Source organism: Herpailurus yagouaroundi, unplaced genomic scaffold, assembly GCF_014898765.1.
Source record: "Herpailurus yagouaroundi ecotype Mexico unplaced genomic scaffold, PumYag 216, whole genome shotgun sequence".
In the NCBI taxonomy this organism is placed as follows: domain Eukaryota; kingdom Metazoa; phylum Chordata; class Mammalia; order Carnivora; family Felidae; genus Herpailurus; species Herpailurus yagouaroundi.
Window position 1 is genome coordinate 6,353,486 of NW_024412447.1, and position 12,121 is coordinate 6,365,606.

The 12,121-nt window shown below is 54.2% G+C and overlaps 1 protein-coding gene across 1 annotated transcript; it reads right to left on the reverse strand.

Annotated features, from left to right (window-relative positions):
* Positions 1–1,403: 1,403 nt before the first annotated feature.
* On the reverse strand, positions 1,404–11,999 carry PDAP1 (PDGFA associated protein 1). Its single transcript, XM_040455914.1, has 6 exons — positions 11,873–11,999; positions 8,558–8,649; positions 7,134–7,244; positions 5,430–5,551; positions 3,211–3,362; positions 1,404–2,132 (listed from the first exon to the last, which is right to left on the reverse strand). Exons 1-6 carry the CDS (start codon positions 11,883–11,885, stop codon positions 2,074–2,076), a joined length of 549 nt encoding a protein of 182 aa, XP_040311848.1. The 5' UTR covers positions 11,886–11,999; the 3' UTR covers positions 1,404–2,073.
* Positions 12,000–12,121: the final 122 nt, after the last annotated feature.

The window sequence follows — 12,121 nt, forward strand, 5'->3', positions numbered from 1 at the left end:
AATCCTAACACCCAAGAGTCACTGTGTCCCCACATTGGAAGGCTTTGTTATTCCCATTTTAAGAGCATACTGAATGCCAGAGAAAGAAGTTACCTCTTCAAAGTCTCATGGGCAGGAGGCAGCAGAGCCAGGATCCAAGCTCAGGTCTGACTTCCAAGCCTTGAGGGGCGTCTGCTGAAATGTACTTGATGTGTGTCCGGATCTCTAGCTGAACCAGGAAGGAAATGCCTCAAGCCAGAACTCTTGCCAGCATGTCACCCAGGCGTGCAGCTGAGATCTATACAACCTCTCATGGGCCTGCAGCCACCAGGGAAGTCCTCGCCTCCAGTCTCACACCAGGTCCAACAAGACAACAGTCCTGGGCACACCGGGAGCCTTGCTGGCCAAGCACGGCCTCTTCATGCCGGCCATTCCTGCAAATCAGCTTCCAGCACGTTAGAAGATACTTCCTTACCACCCCACGTGGCTCCAGTTCTGCTGGCTGGTGGCCCTTGGAGGCAATGACCATGCACTATCTGTGCACCTTGCCAAACAGCCACCACCTTGTACCTTCCTCCATCTTGTCAGAAAACCTCATTTGTGTGGGACAGACCGAACCTGAGCTACGGCAGGACCTCCAGGGGAGGGGGAGGTGTTCTCGCAGGTCCCAGGGGCAGAGGGATTTTCTGCAGGCCAGGGTGAGCTGTAGACACTGGCGGCCGTGGTGTCCCTGCCGGGGGCTCCTGGGTCTGTTGACCTCTAGCACGGTCAAGCCCAGGGGGGCATGGCAGGAGTCCCTGGAAGTCAGGGGCCTGATTCCATCTCTGCCCACTAAATCCCTCTTTCTGACCTGAGACCAAACCCCTGCTTGGCACAAGTTACTGACCTCTCAGGATCGTACACAAAGGACACTGCTGTTCACAAGGCAGAGCGCCCCTCATGAAGGGGTGCAGGAGAAGGGACAGGCACAGTGGCCAATTCTGCAGGCAGCTCACGTGACCACGAAGTCTGTTTCCCTGCTGCCATCTCCACCACCCAGGGAGGTAAAGACGGGATGAGGTGATGCCTGGCAGTCACGTGGGTACTGGGACACTTCCTTCCAGCACTCAAATCCTGAGACTGTTACCAGCAGGGGCACCTGGAGGGCAGGGCAGGGAGGCGCAGAGCTGCTGTCGGCCTGCTGAGGGCAGCAGACGGCACCCTGGCCACTCCAACTTAAGGTCCGCCATGGTCAGGTAAAGGGAGGGGAGGAGCTGGCTCTGTCCTGAGGTCTCTCCTAGCTCGGAGGCCCAGGGACAAGTCCCCACACACTGCTGGATGCTGCCTGAACCGTGCAGGGCAGACTGGCCTGACAGCAACACCATGCCCTGTTGGGTGAAAAGGGCCCAAGCACGGGGGCCCAAAAATGGATCACAGAACAAACGTTACGATAATGTCAAGTTTAATCTGCCAAATATACAAGTTGGACTTGTGGAGCATGTTCTGCCTGGGTGCTGCACAGTAAACAGAGGTTTCTTGAAATGATCAATGGGCAAGGTTAAGAATGGGCCCTGGCTCTGGCCAGAAGGGTGGGAATGGGGCGGGGAAGGGCGAAGGGGACTGGCTGGGGACAAGCCATGACCCTCAGGGATCCAGGGACACGGGCTCCTGGACGACAGCCCCTCTGAGCGAGCACCCAGGCAACACAGACTGGGGCTGGTTATTGCAAACTCAGCAGCAGCTGCCCCTCTGCACAACCAGCCCCTACTGTGCAATCTACGGGATAAACGGAAGCTCTTCTTACCCCACCTCCCAGGCTCCCCCAACAAGAGTTCTGAATTCTAAAAACAGCAAAGACATTCCAATGGTTACATATGAAATGCTGTCCCGCATCTTTCTGTCTCAAAGATGGCAGCTGCCCCTTCCCCCAGCACCCTCCCACCATCCCCCCCCCCAAACGATTTCTGTGCCAAGATGAAAAGGAGGCCCCAGGCCAGGGTGGGGGCTCCTTGCCGTGAGGGGCTGCTGCAGCGGCGCCAGGGCAGGGCGGGCGAGACGCGGCAGAGGTCCTGGCAGAGCGGCCCAGGTCCCCGGTGCCTCCTCCCACAGGCCGTGCTACTTATTCAGGGACAGCGACTGCACTCGCTTTCCCGACAAGGTCGCGTCGTCTTTTGCTGAGGGCAGGAAGGGAAGGGTTGGTGTTAACACGAGACCCCCTCCCTGCGCACACCCCCGCGCACCCCAGAAGCACTGCCCTGGAGGGCCGAGGGACCTCAGAACACATTCTGGGCAACAGACTCAGCTGGCAGAGGGGGAACAGACCAGAAAGGATTCCCGCAGGAGCCACTGTCCAGACATTCTTGCCAATTTTGGGTGGCTGCCCCTGACACAGGGCCCCCAACACTCAAGCTACCGGCAAAGAGAAACTTCTTACCCCACCCAGAGGCAGAACCCCGTAATTACAGCCTCTTTTGTGGGGGCCGAAACCTCCAGGCAGCAACACCTGAAGTTCCTCCCCTGCCTGGGCTTTGTGAAGCAAGAGCAGGGAGCCGGGACAGCAGGCTACCTCCAGTGTGGTGACAACCCTGGGGCAACTTATTTCCAGATCTAGGCCTCAGTTTCCCCATGATCTGGTGAGGAGGCAGGACAGCATGCTGGTCCCTAAGGGCTCTTGTGGCCCCACATGAGACCAGGTCCTGAGTCAAATGCTCCTGTAAACCAGACCAACTCTCCACAGCTATCCTGGCCTAGGAAAAGGCTCCACCTCTGACCCCATTGGGAGGGAGGGCATGAGGGAAGAGGGACAGTTGGGCCAGATTTCACCTGGGTCTGGACCGTGAAGTCTGGTCCAGCCCAGCCCTGCCGCACCCTCTCAAGCCCCTCAGATGGACGGTGGTTCTCCGAGGTAGCTTTCCCAGCCACACAAGGCACCGGATAATTTAGTGGAACCTTCCAGCCTTGAAGGTCTGCCCTAGGTACATCCCTGCGGCTTCCCTCAGATGCTGTAGACAGTGCTCTGCTTAGATCCAAACCCTCATCTGACTTCCAGCTGCTGCTGAGCCCTCCCAACACCCCAGAAGGTTCGGGCAGAAACGCCCACCTCCACTGATGAGAAAGTAAGTGCATTTACACACAGGCTGGCCCTCCACCCAACAACCCAACCCCATCCCATTTCACAAGGACACTGAAGCGCAGGGTTTAGCGGCTTTCCCAGAAACCATCAGGCAGTCACACCGGCAGCTCAGGACTTACCTTTCCTCTCCTCTTCTTTCTTCCTGGCAGCCTCTTCCCGCTGTTTCCGAATGATTGCCAGCCGGGCAAGGTCAGCTTTGGCTTGCTCTGTCTTCCCAGCTAAATGCATTTTCATGTAACGCTCTTTTGCTTTCTGCTTCTCGATTTCTTCTCTGTTTGGATAAAACGGTGTCATAAGGGACATCTTCCCCACGAGCTAGATGTGGGAGCCAGAATAAAAGCCAAGTACTTGGGCCCGGAGCCCAAGTGGAGGAGGGTGCCCTTGCTCTGTGTGCCCCCTCCCTGATGGACACTCACCAAACAAACAAGCAAAGGGACAGGCCTGGACTTCTCAGCGGGCTGGAGGAAGTTCAAGCAGTGTACCAGCTTCCTCAGACACGTAACACAGGATGGGGGTGAACTCAGCACACGGTGAACAATGTCTGCATTGGCCGGCGGGGGGATGCTGACTAGGGTCTGGTGTCCCCGGTAAGAAGGGGGAGCAAAACCAGTGGACTGTGTATCAAGAGATGAGCAAGAGGAGGAAGACACTGGGAACCACATTCTACGAGGGGTAGAGAAGGGAGTGGCCACAGATGGGAACCACACCCACCCAATCTCAGGTCCACAGGACATGGCACATTCTCAATTAGAGCAGCTCAGATGTTTAAGAGGCTGCCTTCAAAGTGGTGAGCCCCCACCAAGGAGGGTGTGGGCCTAAGAGCTCTACTCCCACAGGACAAAGGTGTCAGTCACCAACCCACTAGGTAGAGAGGTGATGGTCACTCCCTCTCATTAAGTCTTCCCTCTGAGATCCTCCTCCTGGGCCTGAGATTCTGGAGTGAAGCGTGCACTTTCCACTGAGATATTAGATTGTCCCACTTATACCAGAATCCTGGACGAGCCAAGTATTGGAGGAGGGGACAGGGAAGCCCTAACAGGAGCATGGGAAAGGGACTTGGCCTCCCAGAGGCCCTGACAGCACACCGCGCTGGGTGATAAGAAACAAGGCATGGGGCCTGGCCAGAGGGGAGGAGAGCCAGCCACCAAAAGTCAGCTGAGCAGACGTTTCGCCCAGGAGACTCTCAGTAAGACATGTGCAATAGAGAGGAGACTGGAACACCTGTCAGCCCAGCAGATCCTACCCTGGGAGGCAGGTGCAGGGTCAGGAGCCTCTGAGCTAGCAGCAGAGATCCAAACCAGGGTTGGGGGGTGGGGAGGGGGGTTCCCTGGAGGCATCTGGAACAATGAGCAAGACTACCAGAAGTTCTGCAAGGTCCTCTGGGTGAAGGCTCGGGGCCAGGCAGGATGCCAGCCTTCATGGCTTTCACTCTGCAGCCTCAAAGGGTGGGGGTAACAACAAGATCCTCTTCTTACTGGTGAGAAGGAAGCTACTGGAGGAGTAGAATCCTTAGCAGCCTCTCATCACACCCCGAACTTGTGAGCCTTTTCATAAAACCCTCAGCCGTCATGGGGTTAGCACAGGAAGGCGGATTTAAATCTCAGCAGCCCAGGAAGGGAAAAACAAAACAAAACAAAACAAAACAAAACAAAACAGGACAGCTTTCCCTAGTGGCCTTCAACCTCTTATAAGGTCCCTGCTGTCAGCTGATGGCCACTGAAAGTCCAGGCACTACCTGTCAAGGAATGGCCATGTGCAGGGCACTTCAGCACTCAATTGAGACCCTCATATAATCGCAAAGAGAAGGCTGTCTGCAGCTCCGTTTCCACCTGGGACTTAGGGAGCACTGGGGCAGCCAGCAGACCTCTCTGTACTGTGCTCTCTGCACCGTGAACCTCTGGGTTCTCCCAACCCCCACGGCAATGACATCAAAGAATGCAGGCCAAGAATGGTCAGACTGGGCTGGGTAAGGAACTGTCCCCAGAGTGGGGTGCTATGGAGGAAGAGACTGTACCATAACCCTCCATTTCCTTGGGCATTACTTCAAGTGTGACGCTCAGGTCTAAAACGGTTGTTCTATTTTCCCTGTTGTGTTCCTACTGGTGAAAAATTATTTCTGTTTGGTGTTTCTGGAAAAGCTTCTATAGAGCCTTTGAAGAATGAGATAAACAAAAAAAACAGATACTGTAGCTAGAGCCCTCACCCAGTTGCTGGGAACCCCAGGGCCCAGGAGGCAAGGGTAGGGGAACTGGGTGCCTCAGCCACTCCTCCCACCCCACCACGAAGGTCAGCCCCCTGCCCACGTGCCCAGGTCACAAGGCCCAGTAGCAGAGGTTACCGTTCTCTCCTTGAAAGCTCCTTGGGCCCATCCAGGTCCAGTTGTGTGACCTTTTTGGTTGTCTGTGCCACCCTGTTAGGGTTCTCAATGTCGATGAGCCCTTCCACGCCTTTGCGCTTTTGCTAAGGTAAGACAAGAAGCTGGCTGTTGGAAAAGTCCGTCCAGCAGAGCCCCTGAGGGCCATGCCCACCATCTCCCAACAGCCCCCCTGGGCAGGGACAAACTTCTGCTCCACCCCCGGACAACATGATGCTCGGCCCAAGCCTCACAGTGGGAACAGCACCTCGGGGTGTCTTCACCAGCCCAGGAGGTAGAAGGACAGCAAGTGCACGTGACTGGAGCCCAACCTATGCCAAGTCCCAGCAACCGGAGGTTATTGTCTCAGATTCACAGGTGACAGAACAGAGGCACAGGACTAAACAACTTGCCTAAGGCCAACCAGGAAGCAGACCGATGAGCTGAGAACCCAAGCCCAACTCACAAGCTCTCAACACAGAGCACTACGCCCCTACTTCAGGCTCAGCCTCTGGAAGCTCACGTCTGACTGCAACAACCACTGCTGGGTCCCCAGGGCAGGCCACACTAAGGATGTTCTCAGGACCAATTCCAATTCCTACCCATCTCAGCTCATGGGAGGGAAATGTGACATGAGAAGGAGCCATGGGATCGCAGTCTACGGGTTTAGGGAGTCTGCACCTCCACCTCCCCTGGGAGATGTTCAACAGGAGCACGAGTCCCCAGTATAGCAGGCTGGGCCCAAGTCTCAGGTGCTGTTGACCACAGCTTTTCTCTTTAAGTGACCAGGGAAACAGGTTCCAAATACTAGCCAATCTGACGCAGAGCTCCAGACAACAACAGCCATTTGAGCTACCTGTAAACACGTCCACTTGTATGTTCACGTCACAAGCGAATGTGCCTAAATGGAACTCGAGACTCACCCCTCGCCTACCCTGCTCCTTCCGACCATCCTTATGCCATAGCCTCATGCCTCCTTCCCTCAGTCCCTGGACCCACCCCTCAGCAAACCCAAAAACACAGCGTGAACCTGCCCCCTCTCCCCCATTGGCCCAGCCACAATCTCTTGTCTGGTGACCTGCTGCCATTTCCCTGCTTACATCCTCTACAATTTACTCTTTGCAGAGAAGCCACAACCACCTTTTAAAAGCAAAGCTGGTCATCACTCTCCGCCACTTCAAGGCCTCCACCAGCTGCCCACTACCCGCAACGGTGAAACTCAAACCCTTCAACTGCCACTCAGGAGCTGCCCTGGCCAACCTCTCCTCCCGCATCCCTAGCCACTCTACCCCTTACCCACCTAGGCACATGCCCACCAGCCTCCTGCTGTCCTGTCCGACCCCGGAGCCCCTGCACTTGCCAATCCGGCCACCCTGACGGCTCTGCATGTTGGTTTTTCACACACCGGGCTCCAGCCTGTTTTTCAGATCTCAGTTTAAAAGTCACCCTCCTCACCACACACTGCTTCAAGTACCCATGATCAGTCCATCTTACTCATAATACTTGCTGCTACTTGAAATCATAACATTTGTTCACATCCTCATTGTCTGTACCTTGCTATTAAAACATAACCACTTAAGATTGAAGACTCTGTCTGCATCCACCATTGGGAATGGTGACCAACAAGCACTTAATAGATGTTTGTTGAATGAATGAGTCCAAGTCCCAGGCCTCCACCAAACTCAGCACCTGGTAATCATCTTCTTCATCTTCACTCTCATCTGAGTCTAGGGATTTCTTCTCCTTTTTGGGGTCCCCCGCAGCCCCATCTCCACCTTCTTCTCCTTGTTCCTCTTCTTCCTGTTTCAGAAATGGACAACCTGCAAAATCAAAAATGCACAAACCCCCTAGACTGTGAACCCTGCTCCCACCACCTCCAGACTGTGGACCCCGAGGAATTAAACCCCCACAAGGCTGGGACCAAGTATGACAAGGGTCCTACTCTGTAACCCCGGCCCCTGGTAGGGGACCTGGGTCAGAGGCAGCCTATATATTTGGCTCCACAGCCTGGAAGCCATTCCCACACTCCAGCCTGGTGAGAAGTTCATCTCCCAGGGTCAGAAGGACTCGGCTGTGGGGCGGGGAACCTCAGTCCCGCTCAGCCCCCCTCCTGCTTCCCCAGCTGCCACATGCAGCTGTCAAACTGTACTGTTTTCCTGGGCAAGTCCTCCCGTGTCCCACTCCCACGGTGGAAATGGAGGGCCAGTCACTCGAGCCTGCCTCTACAGATGCCCTGCTGCGCTGACTTCCCGGGACAACGATCAACATGCCACTTCCCTCCACCTTTCTTGCTTCCCCACCAAAAACATTCCTAACAAAGCCAGTACATCCTTCCCCCTACCACTTGCCCACATACTCTCCAAGGTCCCACTTAGCTGGCAGCTCCTCCATCCAGCCCTCTGCCCCCTCCTCCATTCAAATGCAGCCTCTCCCTTCTAGGGGCTCCCAGGCCCTTCACAGCGGTGTCACCCATCCAGCCTGACTGTGCTCTTTTCGGCCCTTATTCAGGCGAGGATCTAATGGTGTGGTCAGGGATGTGGACATTGATGAGGATAGAAATATTCCACTTCCTGACAGTAGGCTGGAAAAAACACCGCAGGAACAGAGTGAAGGGAACGGCTAAGCTTGGACCAGAGGGGGCAGGGTGAAGAGCATCAGTGAGAATCATAGAGGAGATGACTCTGAGCAAGGTCTGGAGGAACAAAGGGTGCTCTGCCTGCTGGGGGTGAGGGGAGGTAGGGCACTATGTTGTGCTGGGTGTGGCATGGCTATAGCAGACAGATGGGGAGTGCGGGAAGTTTGAGCTATGGATGGGCAGGGCCTGGCAAAGCGACAGCTCCCAGAAAGCAGGACACAGGACCAAGAAGAGACACCCACTAAGGCGACCATCGCTAAAAGAACAAAGTTCTAATTGATTCAATCAGAAGATACCTCTCCTCTTCACTGTCGCTGGTTGTTCAGGGACACCTGCCTGCTGCCCGTGCCCCCTCCCCCCCCCCCCAGGTGCTGGCTTCTGCCTAGGAATTGGTGGTCCCTGCCTGGCCTCTCTGGATGACAAAGAGGCAGGGCACCGCCCTGGGCCACTGGAGTGGCTGGCACAGGCACGTACTCACCCTGGCCTTCTGCTTCTCAGCCTGGAGCTGCGCGTCGATCTCCTCAGGGCTTGTGTACTGCCGTGCCCGGCCTTTGTGGCCTCCCTTTCTCCCTGCACGAGGATCGGCAGCTTAGGAGGTGGGAGGTAATCAGCTTCCCTGATTGCCCTGAGCCCCAAAGGGCTGCGTCCTGCTTGAGGTGCTGTCATCAGAGGCTGCAGAGACCTCCCCTACCCCTCACCAAGCACCACCCAAACCTATTCTCCTCCCTTCACATATCCAAAGGGACAAAAGAGGCAACATGCGACCACCTGATGCAGCACCAAACTACGTGCTAGACATAGGTTCCTACAGATAAGACCTGAGAGGAGGATGTGGGAGAGGGCACACTGCATGTAATAACTGGCTAAGTCCCATGGTGCCTTAGAATCCAAACTCAGGTCAAAATGCAGTAAGAACATTTAACACTACAGTCCTTTTTACTTGCAAAAGTTCTGGCACAACCATAGACCCTCTTGAGCCAGGACAATGGACTGACCCCTGCTCTGCTGGTTCTGGAGGATGCTGAGGTAGTTGTGGCCTGAATCTAGCCCCACCTTTGAGCCCATATGTGGAGAATCATGGCTGATCCCATTCTAAAGACAAGACACTAAAGATTGAAACCGAATGATGAAGAGCACGAATGCTGGAGTCTGACCCTCAGGCTCAAATCTCAGCTCTACCACTTACTAGCTTTGGGAGGGTACCTGATCTCTCAGTCTCAGTGTCTTCAGCTGTGTCCCTACCTCCTGGAATTGTCATGGGAATGAATTTGTTAACACATGTAAAACTGTTGGAACAGTGCCTGAGATCGGATTAAGCACTACAAAAACGTATGCTATGTTTGCTAATTTTCTAATAAGGTATTTTGGCAGGAGATAAAAAACAAAGCCACTGACCACATTAGTGATTCCCTATAAAAGTCAGGGAATATGGGACACCTGGGTGGCTCAGTCGGTTAAGCGTCCGACTCGGTTTCGGCTCAGGTCGTGATCTCATGGATTGTGGGCTCAAGCCCCACATTGGGCTCTGTGCTGACATGGCAGAGCCTGCCTGGGATTCTCTCTTTCCCTCTGTCCCTTCCCCTATTGTGCTATTTCAAAATAAATAAACATTAAAAAAAAAAAAAAAAAGGTCAGGGGATGTAATGAAACACTTTTTGTTCACCTGAGCATTATACTATAAGGAAAAAACCCTAAACCTATTGGAAACCTTCTTGCATGCGGAATAAGAAACATAGCTGGCAAAGTTAAAGTTGAAAATAAAGCTGACTCCCTTCTAACAGTTAAAAGTGTGATTAGCAATTAAAGTTCATCTAAGAGTATCAGTCTGAGCCTCTTGAGCTAGGACAATAGACTGACCCCTGCCCTGCTGGTCCTGGAAGACGCTGGGGTGGTTGTGGCCTCAATCCATCCCCACCTCTTCTGGAAGCTTCGGCCCAGCTGATTTCTAGTGAGTCTGAGTGCAGAGAATCTGTAATTAGACAGCCACAGCTTCTCTGGACTCAAGAGACAGTAGCAGAGATACCAACCTCCTCTTATTTCCTAGACAGCAGCTGCAAAGCCATAATTGGGCTGCTACAGATCACACCACCCATTTTTAATGACTACCTGGGTTCCCGGGGGGGGGGGGGGGGGGTCTCAGTCTACGCTCATCCAAGTCCTATTGTGAGAGATCAAGCTTGCCAGTTAAAAAAAAAAAAACCCAACAAGCTTTCCAGGCCTCTCAATATTCCAGGCAGTAATAACAACTCAAAACTGGCTACTACACGCTGTCATTCCGCACACTTGGCTAGGGGATATGGACCTTAGTTCAGGCTACAATAACTTTTACCAGCATGCCTTTGAAAATGCTTTACAGTTACTAATGGAAACAAGAGTTCATTCTTTTCTCTTGGATAATTTTATACTTAAAAAAAAATATTGTTTTCTTTTGCTTTTCAAGCAAATAAACCCAAGCAAAATAGGTAAATCTTATCTGCTCATAAAGCTTTTCACAAGCCAAAGGCCAAGTCATTTAACCAAGAATTCATATTTAGGATTCTGTAACCTCCAACTTTGACTCAAACTATCTATGAAGTAGGACACTTAGGACCAGAATTCTGGAACCAGAAGGGTTCAGATGGCACCCTCATTTTGCACAACAGGAGGCTGTGGAAAATGGAAGACACCTGGCTCTTCCTACCAGGCTAAATCAACAGAGAGGTAGGTTTAAATGGATTCGATTCTGTAAGCCCCAATATCTCTGCAAGTAGAGAGTCAGGAAGTCATTTAGGTTTGAAAAAGCTCCAAGTAGATTTCCTGTGGGCTAAAGCATCTTAACCAACATGACACTTGAGCTACCACTATTAACCGAACATCTGTTCTGGGCCAGAAGTTAGCCAGGCACTTTGAGTGCTCCATTATTTTATGACCTCTATCTCCAGCTCTCCAAGCTAAGGGTTATCAGCCAGGTGTTCCAGATGACAAAAATGGGCAGGAATTAAATAATTTGTTTCAGGCCACAGAGTTGGGCAGTGACACAGCTAGACTTGAAATCAAGAACTACGGACTCTTAGGGGAAAGAGAAAGGACTGTCTACGATGCACTGGGAAGCCACGCATCTTCTATCCTCTTGGCCAAGAAATTGACGAAACCGTATAAATAATGCTTAGCGAGCGCTTGACTGCCTGGAGCTGTGCTGCGCACTCCACGTGGATCACCTGGTGGTGTAAGCTTCACATCACTACTATGAGGTAGGTACAATCAAAAGCCCCTTGCAAATGAGAAAACTGAGACACAGGGAGGTTAAGCGACTGGCTCAGAGACACACATAGAGCCGCTGCCGAATAGGGACATTCAAAGCCAGTCAGCCAGCCAGCCTCGAGAGCATCAAGTTAGGTCTCATTAGGCAGGCCTCGCTCGCCCGGAGCTCGAGAGGCCCCACGTTTTACGCGCAAGGCAGACGGGCTCGGCACAGGCGCGGGACGCGGTGACTCAGTCCCCGCGAGCCTGGAAGAGGGAATAAACTCCAGGTCCCTCAGGCCAAGAGAAGCGCGCCCCAGATCAGGCCTTCGGCGTCGGCGAGGAGCCGGAGCCTTGGGTCTCCTCAGACCCCCGAAGGAGTGGCTCGTAGCCACTCTGGTCCTCAGTTTCTCCATCGGGACAATTGGGCGCCGAGGCCCAGGCCTGGCCCTCAGCCGGCGCGGACGTCCTCCCTCGGCGCCGCTCTCCGAGACACCCGCGGGCAGAATGAACAGCGGGAGCCGGACTCGGGCAGCCCCTCGAGGCCCGCAGGCCACGCGCGCTTGGCCCTCACCTCCTTTAGGCATCGCGGATCCGGCGGCTGCGGCAGCGGCGGCGGCGCCTCGAACTGACACCGGAACCGGAAATATCTCGGGCTCAACTTCTTCCGCCCGGCCCAGTACCCTCCGCGCGCCGCCGCCGCCGCCGCCTCCTCGAGGACCGGGGACTTCAAGGAGGCCGGAGCACGAAGACTGTCCCGCGAGCCGCCTGAGTCCAGGCTCGCCCGCGCGCTGCCCAGGCAACAGCGCCCCCAGTCCCTCAG